Below are 22,363 nucleotides of genomic sequence, written 5' to 3' on the forward strand. Positions count from 1 at the left end.
AAATTTTAAAACTGAAGATGTTCTAGAAACAGTCTATTTAACCAGCCCTGGTGGCCCAGTGGTTAAGATTCGGTGCTCTCACCACCCTGGCCCAGGTTCGTTTCTGGTCAGGGATCCCCACCACTCATCTGTCAGTTGTCAAACAGTGGTGGCTGCTTGTTGCTGTGATACTGAAAGCTATGCCACTGGTATTTCAAATACCAGCAGGGTCACCCGTGGTGGACAGGTTTCAGAGGAACTTCCAGATTAGACAGACCGGGAAGAAGGACCTGGCCACCCACTCCTGAAAAAATTGTCCAAGAAAACCCTATGAGTAGCAGTGGAGCATTGTCTGATACAGCGCCGGAAGGCAAGAGGATAGCGCAAAAAGATGGGCAGGGTTCTGCTCTGCTGTACACAGGGTCCTAGGAGTCAGAATCCGCTCCACAGCACTAACGATCCAGCTACTCAAATCAACAAAGCAACTCATCTGCCAGATTTGCTTCAAATCTAACCAGAATAAAATGCGAAAGAAAAATTATGAAATAAAAGAAAATCTGTGAAACTTCAATGCATTAATTTAGCCCTTTGATGAGCATTTTCCCATTACGCACAGAAGCAGGGATTGGAGGATTAATTACTTAGAAGGCCTGCTTTGAAGAGATCTGACCTAAAATATCTCCCCTACTAGTCGACCGAGGCCTGAAATTGGTGCCAGTCTTACCTTGGATCTACCGTGAAATTGTTGCTAGTGGAGTAATGCACTGCCAGGTAGACTGTATCACTTGGGCATCCCTGCCCTCTGGCTTATGGCTTCAGCCAAATGGGCCCCGGCAGGAGCTGAAAGAGCAGGTGTTTATCATCCTTCTCTCCCTGCTTCGATGCCAGGGACTAGCAATGCCTGCATTGCTCTGTGATTACGGATAATCCCAGTATCTTCAATCAGCCCCAATAACACGATTTTCCCTTCAACCCTATGGGTAGTCATGACTTCCTGTTCCGCCTAGTTTTAGGGGGCATCAGCATGCCTGGTTGGTTCCCTGAATCCTACCCTGCTCTGCAAGGAGGCCTTTTATTCAATTATTGGTTAAGCCCTTTTGAGTGCAATGCTATTTTCTACCAGGACTTGACTGATGCACAGGGACACATCAGGACTGATGCATAGGGATTATGTCATCTGCAGCAAAGTGGAGTGGAGGCAGGTTTGAGCTCTGTAGGAGTGGGTCCCAGAAGTGCAGAAGAGCTAAGACTGGAGAGAGAGCTTCTCTTTGGGCTACAGGCCATCACAATCGATGGTCAGCAGGGGCAGTGTCTAGCCCTCGCTCCGCTGCTTGGAAGTGTACCTGCTCATTGGGGTGTACTTTTCTAATGCACAGAAAGACCCTGAATAGGCCAGCTGGGGCCCTGCCCGCACCAGTCAGTCAGCCAGTCCTGGATGAGCCTGCTCTTCTAAATTTCTCCCCCCATCCCGGCCCCTCCATCCCCACTCCTGCTGCCTTACGTATCATCATTTCTCACAAGGGGGTCCCTAGGCTTCCTTGCCTCTGGTCTCACCCTTCTCCAATCCAACCATCACATCAACACCCTGGGATGAAAACCACAATCATGCCACTTCTCCTCAGAAACCCCTTCCCCTCAAAGTAAAATCATAGAAGCTGGGCACATGAGGCCCCCAGTAAAGCTCCTCCCGGCCTCACCTCCCACTCTGTCCCCTACTTCTTGCAGCTGCCAATGACACCTCTATGCCTTTGCTCCAGCTGTCTCATCTGTGTAGAAGGTCCTTTCCACCAACCTTCACACCCCTTCCTACCCAGACAACACCTTGTACTCCCAGATCAAATATCAACCCCTCCTGGAAGAAGTCCTGGGCTTCCCTCCTTCCCTCTGAAGTCAATGCTTCTCTTCTTCACATGTCTTCATCAGAATGGGCACCATCCTATGCAGCAGCAGCTTTCTGACCATCTCTCTCACTTCACTGCTAGCTCTGTGAAGGAGCGACTCTATCTTGTACATCTCTGCACCCCCAGCTCCTAGCAACGTGCAGAGCTCAGATTTTACAAAAACATGTACAAAATACAGATGGAGAAGCACAAACCCAAGGGTGTATTCCCAAGAGTTGAATGGGCCCATAGGAAATGTGCCATAGATGCCAAGAGATGAGACTCAGGAAAGGTGCTCAAGACAAGCAGAGTTCTTTAAAGTTGTGCTCTGAGCCAGGAGAGTCAGTAGAAGGAAATATACTGGAGAACACGGGGCAATGTTAACAAACAGTTACAATAAGCCTGAGATTCTGCTAACAGAATACAATTTTACTTTGATATTCTCCATTAGAGAGAATGGCCTTCAAACTGGGAAGCGAAGAGTGAAAAGAATTAGTTGCTGCCCAGCATAGTGAAAATGATAGCATGAGATAATCTTACTTGTGTTTCTGAGCATTGACTGCACATTGGGCTCACCCAAGGAGGTTAAAAACTCACTGGCCACACCCCAGACCAAGGGTGGGACCCAGCTGTCAACAGCTTTCAGCCTTTCTCAGTCAATGTTGAGAATCTCTGTTTTCATTTTTTTAATGGAACTCAAACCTCCAGCCCCAGATGAATTATGGCTCAAAAAACTTAAGGATCTCACAGCAGAGAAAACTTGGACAACAGGAGTGAGGCCAGAAAACTGGAGATGGGAAAACGCTTCCTTGATATTCACAAAGAAGAAAAAAAAGAGTATCGTGGAAACTGCTGAAGTTAAGCTCCAGGTTGATTCCTGGCATGTTCTAGAACTTTCATTACAAAGACAACTTAGGAACATTACCGCGTCCCATCATGTCAATAGCATTAAACGAGTGTTAGCTGAGGTGGAGCAAGACGTCCTCAACTGATCTCCTCTCCCTGGGTGGGGCCTCCAGGTTGGCAGATCAGGGGAGTGTGGCCAGGTGGTGTGCCCTGTGTAGCTTCCTCAAAGCAGAGACAAGCCCTAAGGGGCTCCTGGTGGATGAGGGTCTGCACAGGCATTTCCTGTCTGTGCCCATCATAGAATGGCATAAGGGAGGCCCAGAATCTTTATGGGTTTACTGAGCTTTACAGTAGTCAAAGCACTTTGACACACACTTGTTCACACAATTCTTACAGTAACCCTGAGGCGACAGACATAGTTGACTCCACCCTCCAGAAGAAACAGACTTGAGGACGCCCAGTGACTTGTCCAAAGTCATGGAATGAGAAAGTGGTAATGCCCAGTCCCAAAGCCAGGCCTTCTTGCTATTTGGAGCCTGTCTTCCCACCACTGTGCCCTCTGGCTTAGGAGCTTTGGTGATGGATTCTTGGTGATGCCTGTAACTGCTCGTGCCCAAGCCAGAACTCCAGAGGAAATCCTCACGGACACACATCAGGGCCCCATCTTACCCTATGGGAACAGAAATTCAGGGCGTTGATGGCAAGCAGCGTAAGGGATTACGGAGTGGGTGCTGAGGTTGTTGTTCTATATAGGTGGCCAGGGAACGCTTCCCTGAGAGGGTGACAGTCAAGCAGAGGCCTGAAGAAAATGAGAGAACAAGCCGGAAAACAGTGCTCCAGGCAGAGGCACTGCAAGGACGAAGGCCATGAAGTGGGACTTGCTCAGTGTGTTCAACAAGCAGCAAGAGCCAGTGTGGCCGAGGGGGTGAGATGAATGAAGGGAGGCTGGAGAGGAGGCCCGGGCCAGACCAGCCGAGTTTGCTCTGCTGCTTACCTAAGTCTGAACACCGGGCCAGTCTCTAGGTTTTCTGCCATGAGTGATGCTGCTGTGCATTTGTGCACACTGTTCTTCTGTACAGTTCTTTCAGACAATGACCTGGTGCAGCGGGGAAGGCCCCCAGTGGTTTAAGAAGCCGGCACGCTGCCTCAAGCCCCAGCTTTCCTGACCGATGAGAGAACCGGGCACATTTCTCCTCTCTCCAAGTCTGTTTCTTCTGCTTTGAAATAAAGGTTTGGGCCACGGGGTACCTTTGAGATCTTTCAAGTCTATTCCAGAAGGTATCATCCCTAAGATGCTGGAGGTACTTTATAGCTCCAGTCCTGTTGGCGGATGGTGTGGAAAGGGTCAGTCCACTGACACAGCCCCACAAAGATGGTTTTGGTTTCCACACAGATCCACCAGCACTGGGGTGTGTGAGTGAGTGTGTGTGTGTGCTTACTTTTTATTTTAATTTTTCATAAGGATGTTACCATAATGTTATTTATATTACATTTCTTGAATTGCTATAGAGGCTGTGCATTTTTCCACATAATGAGTAAGTGTTCTGTATTTTTCCTCGGGAATAAACAGTTCATTACCTTTGATTCCTTACTAAGTGCATTTTGGGGTAACCAATAATCTGCTTTTCAAACTACTGCTTCTAAGAACGTGTGATGCATAATTTTATATGTCAACTTCACTAGGCCATGGTACCCAATTTTTGGTTAAACACCAGCCTAGACGTTGCTGTGAAGGTTTTTTTTTTTTTTCAATTTATTTTCATGCATGTGAGGAAGATTGGCCCTGGGCTAACATCTGTGCCAATCTTCCTCTATTTTATGTGGGACACCACCACAGCATGGCTTGACAAGCAGTGCTAGGTCCACGCCCCAGATCCAAATGTGTGAACGCCCTGGTCCGCCAAAGCAGTGTGCAAACTTAACCACTACACAACCAGGCCGGACCCCTGTGAAGGTATTTTTTTTTTAATGCGATTGACAAACCAGAAGACTTTAAATAAAGCAGATTACGCTTCATAATGTGGGTAAGTCTCATCCAGTCAGTTGAAGGCCTTAAGAGAAAAGACTGAAGTCCTCTGAGCGAGAGGGAATTCTGCTCCCAGACTGCCTTCAGACCTGAGCGGCAACCTCAGCTCCTGCTGGAAGTTCTGGCCTGCAGGCCTGTCCTGTCCTGTCGGTTTCAGACTTGGTAGCCCCCATAATCACATGAGCCAATTCCCGTGAGCCCCTTATCTCCGACTCTCTCCTTGTTTCTCTCTCTGTATAAAAACACAATGTTTATTACACTATGATATGTTATGCCATATACATGTAGCATCATATAGGTAGACAGACACATATTAAACACATCCTATTGGTTCTATCTCTCTGGAGAACCCTGACTAATGCAGAGTGTGAACACTCCATAATGCCTGAGGTCCGTACACCTGTGGGAGACCCGAGATGCCTGAACTAAAAGACAGCAGGGGCTGTGTGTGGTGTGGGTGGGACCTACCTCAGGGTCATCTGATCAAAGCTTCCTCTTGCCACCATGACTGACTCCTGTTCCCACCAACCTGGTGGGTCCCTAACACATGGACCTGGCCTGCTCCTCGTCTCCCCGGTGGACAAAAGGGCACTGCAAGAGCGTATCTGTCCTCCTGCATCTCAGGTAACATCTCCACCCAGATCATTCGTTTTTTCTTGTGCATTTGTCAGAGCATAAATTCCCCATGCCTTCTCTTTTGTAGGCACTGGGTTACTTTTTAAAATTTAAAGTTCTCCTAAACCCCACCTATTCTTTTGATCAGAATTCTCCGGTTGTATCTTTCTCATTTATGATTAGAACATATTCCTTTCTAACTTGTAGATATCTATCTGTCTCTGATTCCAACACCACCCCCTTTATGAGCAACCTTTGTTTAGCGACCAGATGGTAGATGCTCAAGAAATGTTGGGCGTGAATAAATGAGTGAATCCTAACCCTTGCTATTTCTGTACTTCATTCTTTCATCCAACAAATATGTATTGACCACGCTATGCTCCAGGCACTGTGCTCAGGGCTGGGAAGGCAATGGTGAGGGGAGTAGATCTCCCTCCTTCCCTTGAGATGCTGACAGTTCAGTGCAGGTGACAGACGCTAATCAAATAATTTCTACAGAATATCAGAATTTCAAGGACCTTAGAAATCCTCTCATTGTCTTTCTTTCTTTCGTTTTTGAGGAAGATTAGCGTTGAGCTAACATCTGCTGCCAATTCTCCTCTTTTTTTGCTGAAGAAGACTGGCCCTGAGCTAACATCCGTGCCCAGCTTCCTCTACTTTATATGTGGGACGCCTGCCACAGCAGGGCTCGATAAGTAGTGCATAGGTCCACACCCGGGATCCGAACCGGCGAACCCCAGGCCACCAAAATGGAGCGTGCAAACTTAACTGCTACACCACTGGGCCAGCCCCAGAGATCCTCTCATTTTAAAGATGAGAAGAGAAAGGCCCCAAAAGGTACAAAACTTGTGCCAGGGTCATGCAACATACCCTCAGAGTTCCACATCCGTCATTTCTCGACTTTCTGTGCTCTCCTCTCACCATCATAAAATGAAAACAGAAAGTCATATTGATGAATACAAAATTCAGGCTGAACCATATGAAGATGTTTTTGTAGGTCAAAAACAGTTGAAGGTCAGTCATTTCATGTGGTTCAAACTAACACCTTCTTGCTTAATCCTAATAGCGATCCTGTAAAGTTAGTATTATTCCCTCACTTTATAGGAAACTGAAGCACAGAAAGATCAAGAAGCCTACCCAAGGTTTACAGCTGGTTTGTGGCCACCCTGGGATTCACAGTGAGGTCTGACTGGCACCCAATCTGAGCCCCCTCCAATCCCGTAAACCACTTCAGTAAAGAAATCTACTGCAAACAAGGGGCTGTAAGTGGTGATTACTGTGACATTCCATCCCCTTGTGAGCCTTTCGACCCCCTGTTCCAGGCCTGGTCTCCTGCTCCATTTCCCAGGTGAGAGGCCAGAGGTGGGGGCTGGGGAACTTTAACTTCACTAGGCAACTTCACATTCCAAATGCACTGCAGGCTATCTCCTGGACGAACATACGCTTTGTTTGCTTATATGTTTCAGTTTTGTTTTTGTAACAGCTGATATATTTAATCAGCAATGGGAATTCCACTCAAAAGACATTTATTGAGAGTCTAAAATGTTCATGGGCACATAGTGAGCATCTACCATGTATCAGATATTGTACTTGAACTTGGGGAGATAAGGATAAATGTTGAACCCTTGTTTTAGGCTGAACTATGTCCCCCCGAATTGGTGTGTTGAAGCCCTGACCCCCAGTGCCACTATATTTGGAGACAGGGCCTGCAGGGAGGTAATAAGGTTAAATGAGGTCATGAGGGTGGGGCCCTGATCCAATAAGACTAGTGTCCTCATAAGAAGATGAGACATCAGACCTCCCTCCCACCCTCGCCCATGAGCACAGAGGAAAGGCCATTTGAGGACACAGTGAGAAGGGGGCTGCCTACAAGCCAAGAAAAGAGTCTTCACCAAAAACCAAATTTGCCAGCACCTTCATCACGGACTTCTAGTCTCCAGACCTGTGAGAAAATAAATATCTCTTGTTTAAGCCACCCAGTTTTTTGTCATGGCAGCCCAAGCAGACTAAACAGCCCTCAAGGGGCTCATGGTCTAGAAGCTGAGATGGATGGGGAAGAGGAGATAATGCTGAAGGAGCTGTCCTCTGGGAAGGATAGATCGGGGCTGGGCTGTGGAAGCTCAGAGGTAAGTCGCCTGCTTGAGACTTGAGAGGCAGGGAGTGGAGGAGAGCCAAGGAATGCTCCTCAGAGAGGGTGACATCTCTGCTACATATTGGAGGAGGGCAAGAACTAAGCCAGAGAAAGAGAAAAGAGAAGGATGTCACGAGCACAGGGAGCAGCACAGGCAGAGACCTCAGGAAATCATAAGGATGAGTGGCAGGTCACAATTAGACGAGAACAAGAAGCACAGAGTGGAGACTCGAAAGTTCCAGGAAACTGCTGGAGAATGAGGGACAAGATGAAAAGAGAACACTACTAACTTAAGGGGAAATCTAATTCCAAGGTGGTGAGGGCAGGCAGAGAGCCAGTCCATCATCCAACAGCTCCCGCTTTGTCAGGACAAGGATCGACAGCAACGTCTCAGGCATCATGACTGCCTTTCTCCCGGCTTCCAGCTGTCATCATTTGAACCTGCTGAAGTTTCCTCCAGCCTAAAAGCTCTTGCCTGTCCCTCTCTCTCAGTCTTTCAATTCACTGCCAAGTTTCTTTTAAGAGTTAGCGATAGTCACTCCATTTCTCCTCTCCTCTTCAACCCACTGCCACTTGTCTCTTCTTGCTGAGCGTGTTAATGGCTCTTCTCTGCTGTATCTAGGGCTCACTTCTCAGCCCTCTGCCTAAGTGATTTAGACCTGTGTATGATCTGACCCTACTGATGACTCCTTCCTTCTGGAAACGCTTGAACCTCACTGGAGTTCCTCTCTATTCTGTGAGCCTCTTGAGGGCAGAGCCTGTATCTGATTCAGTCATTGATGAAGCACTCGTTGCCCAGTGTGGTGCTGGCCCTATAACATGCATTTGATAACAGTCCAACAAAGGCTGTCTTAGCATCTTTGACACTTCTCTATTCCAGTTGTACACCCATTACTCTGGTCTCTCGTTTCTAGCTTCCTTCTCCCCACTCTCTTCCTCTATCCTCTCCTTAAATGTTGCTCTTCTGCAAGCTTCTGTCCTTGATCCTATTCTTGTTTCATGCTACCTGCTGACTTTGGGTCATCTTATTCACTACCATCTATAAGGATTCCCTTTAAAGCTACATCTCCAGGCCAAATTTCCCTCCTGAGTTGCAGACCTATAGGCCTTCCTGCTGACCAGACAACTAGTATCTCTTGGTATCTTGCAAACACACCCAGGTCCACATGCTCATACTCAACTCACTATCTTTTCCCCCAAACCTACTCCTCCTTCTGCTCTCCTTTCCCTGGCACCACCCTCCACCCAGTCGTGCAATTCAAACACCTGCTAGACTTCACCCAATCTAGTTCTGACAATTCTATCTCCTTAAAGCTCTCAGACCCACCTCTGCTATCCCTGTTCGTGCCACCAGCATCCCAGTTCAGGCTCTCACTGTCTCTCATCTGGTGTAAGGTTTCGACTGTGGATTACCTTCTCTGTCTCCCCTCTATTCCCTTCCCATTCTTCCACCATACTGCCACCAGTGTGATCTCCCCAAAGCGAAAATCAGATGAAACTATTCACATCCTCTTTGCTTTCAGAATAAATTTGAATTCTTTAGCATGACAAAGCAAGCATGATAATGGCACTTGCAGCTTCTGGTAGGTTCAGTTTGCCATCCCAGAGCATGAGCTGGCATTTGTCCAGGGGCCTGTGGTGTAGACAGGTTATAAATCCATTCTTCTAGGGTGGAGGTAGAGACCATAAATATTGATTCGTTCTAGAGACATTGCCGAATGCCCTGGCATTCTGATCTTTACTCAGCATGATTTGTGAAGGGGGGGTCCCACCTGGATGTGCCCCCCAAGGAGATCTTGGGAGAAACATATGAGTTACTTGCCAGGACAGAGACTAGAGGCAGGCAGGTGAAGGGCAAACTTGAAGGCGCTCACCTTCAGGCTCGCGCCTCGCCCCCCGCCTGCATGTATTCACCTTGCTTCCCATTTTACGCGTATAAACCATGAACAGAAGCCTGGATACAAATCACCAGCAGCTTATAACTTTAGAGTCTGAATGAAATTAAGTGAGCACTTTAAAAGTTCAGGTGACATAAAAATGAAACAAGGTGGCTGATGGGGGTCTAAGTTGGGTCCACCATTCTGGAAAGTGATTTGGTCAAATACATCTGGAGGTTTAAGTGCACCTGTGTCATTTGACCCAGCACATGTCCAGGACTGTATCCCAATTAAATAATAGTGTATTTAGACAACTATTCTTATGTACAAAGATATTAATGCATAATGTTTATAATAATAAAGGAAGCAACTAAATGTCCATAAAATAAAGGAAACTACATAACTGGTGGTACATTGTGCATGATTATGCATATTATGCACTATAACAGAGCCATTCAAATGACAACGATACAGACTTTAAGTAAGTATACAAGCAGACAAAATCATATTAAATACAATAAGGTGACAAAACTATACGCATAGAATAATCTCAAACTCATTAATATTCAATATATGCTTAGAAAAAAAAGACTGGAAGAAAATACACGAAAATGTTGATAAGGTTATTTCTGGGTTTGGGGATTATGGGTGATTTTTGCGTGTTTTTTAAACTTTTTTCCCATTTTTTAAAAGTTTAAATAATGGTCATACATGTCTTTCATAGCAAAAAAATGAAAATTCTTTTAAGTAATTTTTTTAAGGAAAATCGATTCCGCTACCTGGGACTTCTCTTCATCATTCGTATTTACCTATAGGTTGCCACTCTTAACTCTGGCTTAGGAGGGAAACTGAGAAGTTTTTGATGAAAACCAATAGAGTTTGTTGCTGTTGTTGCTTTTAATCCTCATGAGCATCTTTGGTTCAGATCATCTCTATGGCTGCACAGCTCCGAATTCCATTGTCTGCCCAAGCAACTTGTGATTCTGACAGAAACAGGGCATATGGCGTGCGCACAGCAGCCTCTCTCGGTGCCCAGGACTCACCACAGCCACCGGCTATTTCAGCTCCCAGCTTTCTGATGTTGCAAAAAAAGCTTGAAATGAGTGCAGAGAGCCATAGCTGGCTGTTCAGGAGCCTATGTGGGGAGGGCTTTCTCAAACCCAGGACGGGGCATGGAGGAGCCAGACACCCAGCCCCCTCACCAGTCCCAAACTCCAGAAAGCTGGATTTCTTTTCATATTAATTGATATTTCTGACCTCTGTTCATATTTACATCCACAGATAAAGAAAGCTGAAGCTCAGTTGGGACCTAGGACTGATGAAGAACAGAGAGTCAAGAATGCCCTCACTGCCTGCGTTTCCTCGTCAGTGAAGAGGGACAGCTGGATTAGGTTTTCTCCAAATGTCCTATTTTATTGATGAATGTCGGGCAACAAGGGTGCAGGTGTGCCCTTACATTACCAGTGCTGTCATCAGAGCCGCCTGAGCGAGCCTGAGTGCCGAAGGGACAGTCTGGTTCTAAGCCCCCTCTTTACAGGCTGGTACGGCCAGGGCGGCACGTACTGCATTGACAACGGGCAAGTGGCTGGTCTGCAGGCGGGGCCATCCCTGCCCCCTCCCGATTTACTAGTAGGGGACAATCTAATGATCCTTCTAGCCACACAGCCTGAAGAAAGCTGCTTTGTTTTCTTTTAAAAGATTTTAAAAGGGATCCACAAATAAAGCAGAAATAATTAGAACTAACAGAATCATTCTCACTCATTAAAGGTCCCGTTGATTGCTTGAGAATTCGCAGATTTGTTCCAAACTAGGATGCAGATATCAAACAAATGCCCTTAATTATTTTTAAAAAGTGCGTACATTCTGTTTTCCAGAATCTGTCTTTCACCCAGGACAATTCATAAGAGATTTAAGAATATGCAATAGTAACATTGTAACTGATGTAGCATCATTTAAAAAGAAAACATAGTTTTAACTTCCTAAAAGAGCAGAGCCAGGAGAACAAAGGGAAAGGAGGAAAAAGGCATCCACAGAAAACACCACACACTGGAAATGATTCCAGAACACCACCACAAGCTTGCTTGCACACCCTCTTTCCTTAAATCCTCCATCCCTGAGAGTCCACTCACCTGCCTTTCTTAGGCATCTCGGGTGCTTCTCTTTCTTTCCAGTGCACTCTGCTTTCAGTGGCCGAAACCCATCCCCACCACAAAAGGAAGATGCCAACTTTCATATTCCGGACAGCCAACATGGGTTTCCAAACCCAAACTGTTCACTCAAGAAACAGCAAAGAGGAAAGGATGTTCTTTTTCTCTCTTAAGCCATTATTGGACTGTTCATTATTAGAAGGATGTTTACTCGTGCAAAAAAAAATCAACCCACAGTATGTAATCTGGAGAGCAGGAGAAAGCAATTTCCACTAAACCTATAAATCCTCCTACGTCAGATGCAGGGATTTTCTGAACTGAGGTTGAAGTCCTGTGTTCCTGTCGAACAATTATTTTGGCCAGTCTAAATGAGTTCATTGTCAGATGTGAATATATTAGTAAAGGTTTGCATTTTGTTGTCTGATGAATAGAAGGAAGTACAAATGGACTAAAGCAATTTTCAAAATAAGAAACGCCAGAGGTGCTGAACTGTGTCGAATGCCACGTTAATGAGCTCCTCCCTGGATCTGTTTTAAGCTTCAAGCTATTATTATTTGCTTTAGCTGGGGGCTGGATTTGGACATCTTCCCGCCCCCTCTCCTTCTTGTGGCTGAATCCATGGAACCTCAGGGCCTCATTCCTGGGTGGGTTGTCTATACGGCTGAGGTTGGGGGAGCTGGGGGAACAGGCTATTTTTGTCTTTGTGCACAGAAAGAGCTAAATTTCCTTGTCAGTTGTGTTATTCATATTATGAACTTCATTAGACTTTTCATGTTTGAAAAATATCAGTAATAAAATAACAATAACCATTAAGTCTGTGTTATCCGTTGTTAAAAAGAAGACAATAGGACCCAAATGGAGCCACTTAGGCTAAGCCTCACTTCTCCAAACCTAGACTTATAGTTTTGGCTATCCCAGAAATGGAATCTTAAACCACTCGATCAGAAGTTGCCTAATCAGCACTCGCTCGGCAATCTGCCCGACAGGACCCCTGTAAAGGGGTGGAAACAATTTCCCTTCTTCCCTTCTAGATTCTTTGGCTGGTCTAATAATTAAATTGACATAAGACAGATTAACAGGAGAAAAATAAATTTAATTTTGTATGTATGGGATCCCCATAAAAACATGAGACTCAGAGAGGTGACCAAAGCAGGAGGCTTTTATATCGTTTAGACAAAGAAACAACAAATTTGTGAAGAACTGAAAAGACAAAGAGGTTTTGGCTTAGGGTAGTAAATTAGTGAAGAAATAACAAGGTTTGTTTACACAGTCTTCTCAGTGCTAAATTCCCTCTCTCTCATGGTAAGAGTGCCTTCTACGCTCCTAGAACAGGGAGAGTACCTTTCACATGAGAGATTCATTTCCTGCTTTAAGTGGGACAGAGGGTCAGAGTGTCCTTCTTGCACTGGCTGTTTCTCAAGTAAATTTACTTCAAAATAATCAATATGCCAATGTGCCACATTTTAGAGTGGCATATTCTGCTCCACTTCAGTTGGAAGAATCAATTACGCAACCAAGGCCTTGTCTGGAATGTCAGAGTTGAGACTGATGCTCATTTAACTAGGTATAACAAGCCATTTTAAAGAACAAAGCTTGGCTGTACTTATGGAGTAGTAGAAATCAGTAAATATTTGCTGCACGCATAGATGTCCATGTCTAGATTCTTTTTTTTTTTTTGCACGTGGATGTCCAATTGTCGCAGCACCATTTGTTGAAAAGACTATCTTTTCTCCATTAAATAGCCTTTGCCCTTTTGTCAAAGATCAGTTGATTATATTTGTGTGGGTCTATTTCTGGGCTCTCTATTCTGTTCCATTCATCTACTGTCTACTTTTTCACCAATCCCATACTGTCTTCATTACTGTAACTTTACGGTAAGTTTTAAAGTCAGGTAGTGTCAGTCCTCCAACTTTCTTGTTCTCTTTCAATATTGTGTTGGATATTCTGGTCTTTTGCCTTTCCATATAAGCTTTAGAATCAGTTTGTCAATATCAGTATAATAATTGCTCAGATTTTGATTGAGATTACATTGAATCTACAGATCAAGTTGGAAATAACTGACATCATAACAATATTGAGCCTTCCTATCCATCAACATGGAATATCTCTCCATTTATTATGTCTTCTTGATTTCTTTCACTACATAAATAAATGGATTAATAAATACTGCCACTGAGACTTCATGTTTGGAATTATTTCTGGAATGTCAAGAACCTGATCTATACCATAGAATTTTCTTATTTTCAATATTCTCTTCTTATGAATGATTCAGGAGGCAAGCTAACATTGTTTTGAATACCTATGCCCAACAGATAGCTTGAATAAGTCCACTTCTCCAACTGCACTGCCACTGCCCTCGTCTAGGCCCCATCAATTCTTCCCTGGACCTCTGCAACAGCTTCCTAACCATCTCCCCCAGTCCATCCTTGTCCTCCTGCCAGTTATCAATTTACTGCCTCTCAGCCCCAAGCTCACCTCTCTTTGACCTGCTTTGTGACATTAGAGCTGTACTCTGCAAACCACATTTCTTCTTGGCCAGCCAACATGATGCTAGGCTCTGCCAGAAGAGGGTGCTGGTCAGAGTCTGCAAGGCTAGAGGAGGGAGAAGAGAATGTTCTTCTTGTTTTTGTTTTTTAAGATGGCAGTGAGGGGTGCAGTGTGCAGCTGGTCTCTGCAGTGTTCTCCAAATAGTTGAGGTTCTCACAGTTCCAGTGAGCAGCCCCCAGCAAGTTTCTTCTTGCCCACGGTGGCAGGCATCTTGTTCCTGCAGCAGCCACACCTTCTCACCAGAGCCTGAATGTCAGACCTTGTGGAACCTCCTCCAAGTTTCTAAGTTCCTTCCTTGCTTACCTTTCCCCGCCTCGAGGGGCTGCTCCCTGTCCACCTTAGAGTCTTCTACTCTTCTTAACAGTTAACCACCTGGCACCTGGTCAACAACTCCCCATATTAAATGTTCCCTGTTCAAATTGCTGGTGTGTTTCTGCATCTTGACTGGACCCTGACTGACACACTCCCTGTGTTATTCTCCAGAGAACAGCCAGAGTGATTTACTTTTTAAATTTGGCCCATTGATTGTCAGTGGGTATAAAAAACAGAATAAAATACAGATTTTCGCTTACAAGGTGAATGAACTCTCCACCCCTGCTAATACACTTCTGTAGTTTCCCAATGCCCTTTCAATAAAGCTAAACCCTGTATCCTGACCTTGAAACCCCTGCCCAGCTTCCCAAGTTTACCTGGTTTCCTTCCCCCTCTCACCATGCTCCAGACATTCTGCTAGATGTGATGGTTTCCTGCTACGATGGTCAGTATTACGTGACATTTCGGCAAGATCATAGTACCCACTTATTTAATTAAACACTAATCTAGGTCTTGCTGGGAAGGTACTTTGTAGATGTGGTTCACTTCTATAATCAGTTGACTTTAAGTAAAGGAGATGACCTTCTATAATGTGAGTGGGCCTCCTCCAGTCAGTTAAAGGCCTTAGGAGCAAAACCGAAGATTCCCAGAAGAAGAAATTCTGCCGTAAGTCTACAGCACCAGCTCCTGCCTGAGAGTTCCAGTTTACCAGCCTGCCCTGTAGATTTTGGGCTTTCCAGCTCCCACGATCATATAAAGTAGTCCCTTGAAATAAAGTAGGAGATAGATGATAGCTAGCTAGATGGATGGATGGATAGATAGATAGTAGATAGATGATTGATAGATAGATAGACAGATAGATGATAGACAGAGATAGATAGATAGATAAATAGATAGATAGATAGATAGATAGATAGATAGATAGATAGATAGATAGTAGATAGATAGGTAGATAGCTAGATAGATAGGTAGATGATAGCTAGCTAGACGGACGGATGGATAGATAGATAGTAGATAGATGATAGATAGATAGACAGATAGATGATAGATAGACAGAGATGGATGATAGATAGATAGATAGCAGATAGATAGATAGATAAGTAGATAGATAGATAGATAGATAGGTAGATAGATGATAGATAGATAGTAGATAGATGATAGATCGATCGATCGATCGATCTGTATCCTACTGGTTCTGTTTCTGGAGAATCCTGGCTGGTACTCCTGGGTTCCTCACACTCAGCCTGGGGCCCTTCCTGGAGCTCTCTCCCCGCCTCATGGGGCTGGCTCCTCTCATTCTTTGTCTAACTGAACACTACCTTTTCAGGGAAGCCCTCCCTGGCACTCTACCTGAATTGATTTTGTATCTGTTCTTCTCCCTTAAAGCATTTCTGACTACTTGTTTATTGTTGATCTTCCCTACTAGGATTTTAACTATCAATGAGGCATATCTGTTTTGCTTATTACTTAGAACCTTAGCTGGCTCACAGTCGGTGCTCAATAAATGTTTAGTGAATGAATAGATGAACCTATCAAATGCCCAATGCTTTTATTTCCTAAGGAAGAAAATGTACAAACACCTTTAAACTTTTGTCTAATTTTGAAGCATTCTAAAATATAGGAAACAATTTCAGATACTCATGTATTAATACATTTTAGGAAAAATTTCAACAACGTTTGAAATAAAAATTATTTCTGATTAGCATTGATTTAATTTTTAAACACAGTATCATAATTGCCCCAATTTTCTCTCCTTGAAAGTTCATACGAATCCAAACCTTTCTGTGTAGCTCGTCTCCTGCATAAAATGACCTCTCCTGGCCACAGCAGCTCATCTGGAGCTCAATCTCTCCGTGCACTGACAGCGCTTATTCTGTACCACGCGGTTTTAGCATTTAATTATCTGCTGCCTAAAATGACTGGCTGCTGGTTTCACATATGCTGTATTAGCCTTCTTTCTCTAAGGACAACAGAAATGTCATCTCTGTATCTTGCTCATCTTTTTATCACACCAGCACCCAGCACAAGACTTTGTGCACTGTCGGCTAAAAAATTAAATTCCTTTTTGATTCTTTATTTCTCATAATTATGGTCAAATAAGACATATTTGGTGAATGTTAGACCAATTATCTGGTGATTCTCTGAACAATCCCTCAAACATTTGGTTAAAATCCTTGAGACGTTGGGCACCTTGGTCTCCTTCCTGTGAGGCAACCCCAACTTCCTGCTTTGGCAAGCTCTTTCCACCAGGAGCCATAACTGGTTTTTATATTTTTTAAGAGCTTTTTTTTTGGTGAGGAAGATTGGCCCTGAGCTAACATCTGTTGCCAATCTTCCTCTTTTTGCTTAAGGAAGATCAGCTCTGAGCTAACATCTGTGCTAATCTTCCTCTATCTTTATATGTGGGATGCCACCACAGCATGGCTTAATGAATGGTGTGTAAGTCTGTGCCCTGGATCCAAACCTGCAAACCCCAGGTGGCCAAAGTGGAGTGCACGAACTTAACCACTACACTACCTGGCTGGCCCCCACAACTGGTTCTTAAAATGTGACTTTTAGGGGCTGGCCCAGTGGTGTACTGAAAAAGAGAACAAAGGCAGGCAGCACTAAAGATTTCTAATTTTTAAAACTACCATGGTTTTCTATTTTTAGATGACTTGAATTTTTCCCTCCGTCAGGCTAGAAGTAGTTATGAAAGTACACGGTATTTTCCGCTCGGTCATCGAGATCTTGGGTGACTTTGGACACGTGATTTGCTGTACTGCAGTCTCTGACTTGGAGACAATCCCGCTAAGTTTCAGATCTACCAAGGGCTAGGAATAAATAAAAAATATCTGTAAGGTGCTGTGTCAACGAAAAGAATAGTATTACAGAAATAATACACAACAACGTCCACACAAAACCAATAGATAGTTTAAAATGAAAAGCAGTCAAAAGCAGTGGTTCTCAGGGCCAGCCCGGTGGCATGGTGGTTAAGTTCACGTGCTCGGCTTCAGCAGCCCAGGGTTCATGGGTTCAGACCCCAGGCACGGACCAACACACCACTCATCAAGCCGTGCTGTCAGCATCCCACATACAAAATAGAGGAAGATTGGCACAGAGGTTAGCTCAGGGCCAATCTTCCTCACACACACACATACACACACACACACACACACAAAGTAGTGGTTCTCACCCACTGTTTCAGCCCACCCAGCAGACTGGAGACCACTGTGTGGCCTTAGGGAAACTGAAGGGAGTCCACCAATCCATATGGGTACGGTATCTGTGAAAAAATGGAGGTTGACTCAACCTGGCTTAAGCAGAAATCTATTATCTCACAAAACAAGAAGTCCAGCCTACAGGGTTGTTTGATATAGTGGTGTCATCAAAAACCCAGGTGCCAGGTGGCATAGTGGTTAAGTTTGTGCACTCTGCTTTGGTGGCCCCGGGTTTGCTAGTTTGGATCCAGGGCACAGACCTATGCATCACTCATCAAGCCATGCTGTGGCAGGCGTCCCACGTATAAAGTAGAGGAAGATGGGCATGGATGTTAGCTCAGGGCCAGTCTTCCTGAGCAAAAAGAGGAGGATTGGTGGTGGATGTTAGTTCAGGGCTGGTCTTCCTAAAAAATAATAATAAGTAAATTTTTTTAAAAAACAACAACAAGTTCTTTCCTTCCCTCATTCTTTCATGTGTCCTCTTTTTCCTCTGGCTGTCTTACTCATGGTTGCAGTATGGCCACCGACAGCAGCAAGTTTCCTCATTCACATCCAGTAGGAGAGACAGAGGGGAAACCTCTTCCCAGAGCATGGAGGTAAGCCCCTGCCTTCAGTCTGGCTGGGCCAAGTGAGGTCAGAAGTCCACCCCTGGACCAGTCACCCTTCCCAGGGAAAAACGTGCTCTGATTGGCTTAGACTAATCAGGATCCCCCTCTGGACTGGGACTGGGGCAGGTGCTTGAAGAACACCGGGGTTCTGATTCAGGAAGGGGAAAAACAGAGCGGATGCTGGCTCAGCCACTAATGGTGCCCATCACCAGCAGGAAGCCTCTGGAGACAAGGCGTAACAAAGCCTCTGGAGAACAGCCTTTGCTGCTGTTCCCAGTTGGCGCAGGGACTCCTGTGACCAATAAGATGCAAACCCGTTTTGGAAGTGCAACTGAATTCATAATATACCTTTAGTCGTGCATATTCCCCACGCAGAGACATTATAGTGATGAGCACCATCATCTGATTAGAAAGGAAAGAAGGAAGGAAGAGCTCTTTGTGTCGGAAACTGTTGACTTAAATTGCAGATTCTGTAGGAGAGTCAGCACAGCCCTGTCTCCCTCTGCTGGAATCATAAGGCAACTTTCTATTCATTTCCAAGTCTTTTTTTTTGAGGAAGATTAGCCCTGAGCTAACATCTGCTGGCAATCCTCCTCTTTTTGCTAAGGAAGACTGGCCCTGAGCTAACATCTGTGCCCATCTTCCTCTACTTTATATGTGGGACGCCGACCACAGCATGGCTTGCCAAGTGGTGCCATGTCCACACCTGAGATCCCAATCAGCCAACCCCAGGCCACCGAAGCGGAACGTGGGAACTTAACCGCTGCGCCACCAGCGGCTCTCCAAGTCTACTTTTTAACTGAAACACATAGGCTTCTGGGTTCAAGTATAACTTCACCAAGAGTCCCCTCGTTTCTTGTTGTTGGAGTCTGATATGCTTGTCATGGCTCCAGGGCAGTCCTTGTGGAGAAGAAGAGGAAATATCTCGTGATCAATCTGGGCCTGAAGCCACAGTGACCGCAGAGCTCCGCAGTGTGGAGCCCTTGGTGGGATCTGCGGGCAGGGAAGAGAGCTGTGGCTGTGGGGTGCCCTTGGCAGCATTATGTGGTCTGAGGGCTGAATACAAAATGCAGGGACTTCTCTTGTTGTCCCCAAAGCAGCCCAGCTGCTGAATAATTGCAGTGCACAATTGGATGGTCCTTTGGCATTTACAAAACACATTTTTCCCACCGTGATTCCTTTTGGCCCCAAGAACCAGCCCTGGAAGTCAGCATAGCAAGTTACCACCGCCACTTCGTTGATGAGGAAGCTGAGGCCCAAGACATTAAGTTATTTTCCCAAGTCAAGCGGTTAATAATTAGGAAAATTTGTGCTTTTGATCCCAGGGTTCGTGCTCTTCCATTGATGCTAGACTCCGCCCCCTCCTGAAATGGCTGCTCTGTAAAATGATTTTGTCACACAGTTCTCTTACTTAATATGTTGCCCAAGACATTCTGATGACAGCTCAGATTTTTTAGTTAATTAATTCCAGATTATTTTCTGCTAATTAGAGGAACAGATTCATTTGAATTAAATAGAGATTTTTTGGCAATGGTAAGAATGAATTCTTTGAATGAGAAGCTACACTGGGAACTGTGGAACTCTCAAAGAAAAGAAAAAATGTAATTTAATTTTACAATAAAATAAACAGCAGGCTTAAACTGAACTCATGGGTAAATGTATAGCAGAAAAGAAGGACATACCATTGTGCAATTTAAGGTATGACTATGTTACTTCTTTTAGCATGTGACTGTTGACTCACAGATTAACCTTGGTTGTATGTAATTCCTTAAAATCAGTTAACTTAAATTCCATTCTTTCTCTCCCTCTTTCTTTCTTTTTTTTTTTGGTGAGGAAGACTGGCCCTGAGCTGACATCTGTTGCCAATCTCCCCAAAGCCCCAGTACATAGTTGTATATCCTACTTGGGAGTCCTTCTGGTTCTTTGCTGTGGGACGCTGCCATAGCATGGCTTGATGAACTGTGTACAGGTCCACACCCAGGATCTGAACCAGCAAAACCCAGGCTGCTGAAGCGGAGCAGGTGAACCTAACCACTAGGCCACGGGGCCGACCCCCTATTCTCTCTTTGAATCTGTCAAAAAATAAAAACAAAACAGCAAGCCTCAGAGTGTATTTATTTATCTCCATTTTCTCAATGACTTGGTTCTTTGCTTTAAGGAGAGAGAAAACCCTGGAGAGCTTAAGAGTCAGTGAAACTAATAATTTTTGTAGATTTGTGTCCACCTTCCGCCCTCTGAGGGTTAGGGGTAGGCTTTCCCCAGGGGTTCCTGAAATTGCACTGAATCTTTCTCCATAGCCTGCCATCCCACCAGGAGAACATGCGGGCAGCTGGGCTGTGGACATAAATCTCAGGTTTGTGGAGGACGGCAGTCCGCGAACGTCGGCACCCCAGGTTTGTCTTACGCATCTCACAGAATCGTGACTGTCCCATCTGGGGAAGCGTTGGGCTCCCCAGGCTAACCTACCTCATCACCAACAGAAAACAGACCCGCATCGGTTCCTTGGTTCTGGGCGTTTTTTCCAGGTGGCTATCACGTCGTAGGAGGTTCTCCTTTTTATTGGTTCCATTTAAGTAAAACTGGTAATTTCCTGTTCTGTTTTAGTCACCACTGGAGACAGAGCTGGCCAGTCTCCAGTGACGCGGTCTTTGGGGCCGGGACGTCTACTTCTAATTGTTCTCTAGAAAATGCTAAAGATAGTAGCGCAGGTGGCTTTCTCAGTGGGTCCTTCTTGAGCTGAATATTCAGTAGTTTCAGGAGTTGCTGAGTTTCATCTAACTTTAGAATTTCCACAGCTTGTGCTCTGAAACCTCAGTGTTAGGGACACGTAATTTTTTGACAATCACGATAATCTTGCTTAAAAACTGTGCTTTACTTTCAGGTCAATCTACAGGCGTGAATTAGTGGTCCATAGTAACTTTAAAATGGAAAAGAAAAAGAACTGCTGTGCTGTGCACCCACCCGCCCCACCAGTCATACAAGGTGCCTCTCGATTCAGTGATCCAAGGCCTCTCAGACAGAAGGAGGAGCCCGAGGTGCTGGGGGAGTCTATAAGAAGCAAGGCCAAACTGTCGGGGGGGGAGGACAGAGACGTTCAAGTAAATGACCAAATGGCCTTGGATATGGGGATGCACCCTTCTTAGCACTCAATGCCACAGGGCTTTCCCACGTTGGGGTGACACTGTGCCATGTGTCCTGGGAAAGACGACCAGACCTAGGAGCTCCTGGGGTCTGCTCCAGCAGTTGGTGGTTCTGTTGTCTCGTAAATACAAAGCTCGCACTAAGATTCTGGCTGACCCAGCAGCCTCCCTGCAAACCTCCAGGAGAAGCAAAATGAGAAGTCACTCAGATTTTAGGCAAACTTTCAGCCTCCTTCTGTTACAGCTAGTAGATAACATGCCAGAGAATTTGAATACAGCAACCCTCCCACGGGGAAATAAAGGCTGTGGGTGAAGACAGTTCCTGTAAAGTGGGCTGCTAAGAGGAGGTATAATGACATCTTCTTAGGCAGATGGCACAAGAGTGACAGCTCAGATTCAAGTCAGTTCTACCTGGGTTCCAATCCCAGGTATGCCATTTACACCTGTGTGGCCTCTGGGAGGGAAACCCGTCCAGGCGTCAAGTTCTTCATCTGTAAAATGGGAATGATAGCAACACTACTGACTTCTTAGGGCTGTAAATGAGTTAATAAGCAAAGCGTGCAAGACATGCGCAATGGTTCACTGCAGTCTCGCAAGCGAAAACTCGTCAGAGATAACGCGCCCACCCTGCACTCACACAGAGCTTTATGCTGACAGATGCTTTCCGTGCCTTCTCTCCTTTGCTTCTCACGACAACCCCATGAGGTAGGCAAGATAGGAATTAGTGCCTCCATTTTATGCATAAGGAAACTATGAGTCCAAGAACTTTCTCCCCTGTAAAGTGCAGAACTTAATACCCATCGGGAGTGACTCATCTTTAAATGACAAACATGCTTTTTCAACGAATCCTATTTTCTTCATTTGACTGAAGTTGGTAAATCACAGCGTTTAAAAACTACGTGAATTGGTCATTTTTTGCTTCATCCTACCAACTTCTATAAATTCCTTCCTCCTCCCCTTATCCGCCCAAAGCGGGGTTCCAGTGGTGCATTTGCCACCTCTGAGCTTCAGCCAACTCTCTGTCTTCGACCAGCACGTTTCTGTGCTAGGTCAGG

General features: G+C 45.1%; 1 protein-coding gene across 2 annotated transcripts in view; it reads right to left on the reverse strand.

Moving 5' to 3' along the window:
• The window catches only part of GABRR1 (gamma-aminobutyric acid type A receptor subunit rho1), a 53,992-nt gene extending 33,186 nt beyond the window's left edge, over positions 1-20,806 (reverse strand). The window contains exon 1 of one of the 2 annotated variants that reach the window (XM_070496764.1): positions 20,635-20,806. In XM_070496764.1, the coding sequence (XP_070352865.1) occupies positions 20,635-20,663 (29 nt within the window). In that variant the 5' untranslated portion in view covers positions 20,664-20,806. Of the gene's footprint in view, positions 1-11,483; positions 12,001-20,634 lie in introns of those variants that run through there. The other variant, XM_070496763.1, reaches the window with a different exon arrangement.
• Positions 20,807-22,363: the final 1,557 nt, after the last annotated feature.

The sequence above is a fragment of the Equus asinus genome, chromosome 24 (genome assembly GCF_041296235.1).
Source record: "Equus asinus isolate D_3611 breed Donkey chromosome 24, EquAss-T2T_v2, whole genome shotgun sequence".
Taxonomy (NCBI): domain Eukaryota; kingdom Metazoa; phylum Chordata; class Mammalia; order Perissodactyla; family Equidae; genus Equus; species Equus asinus.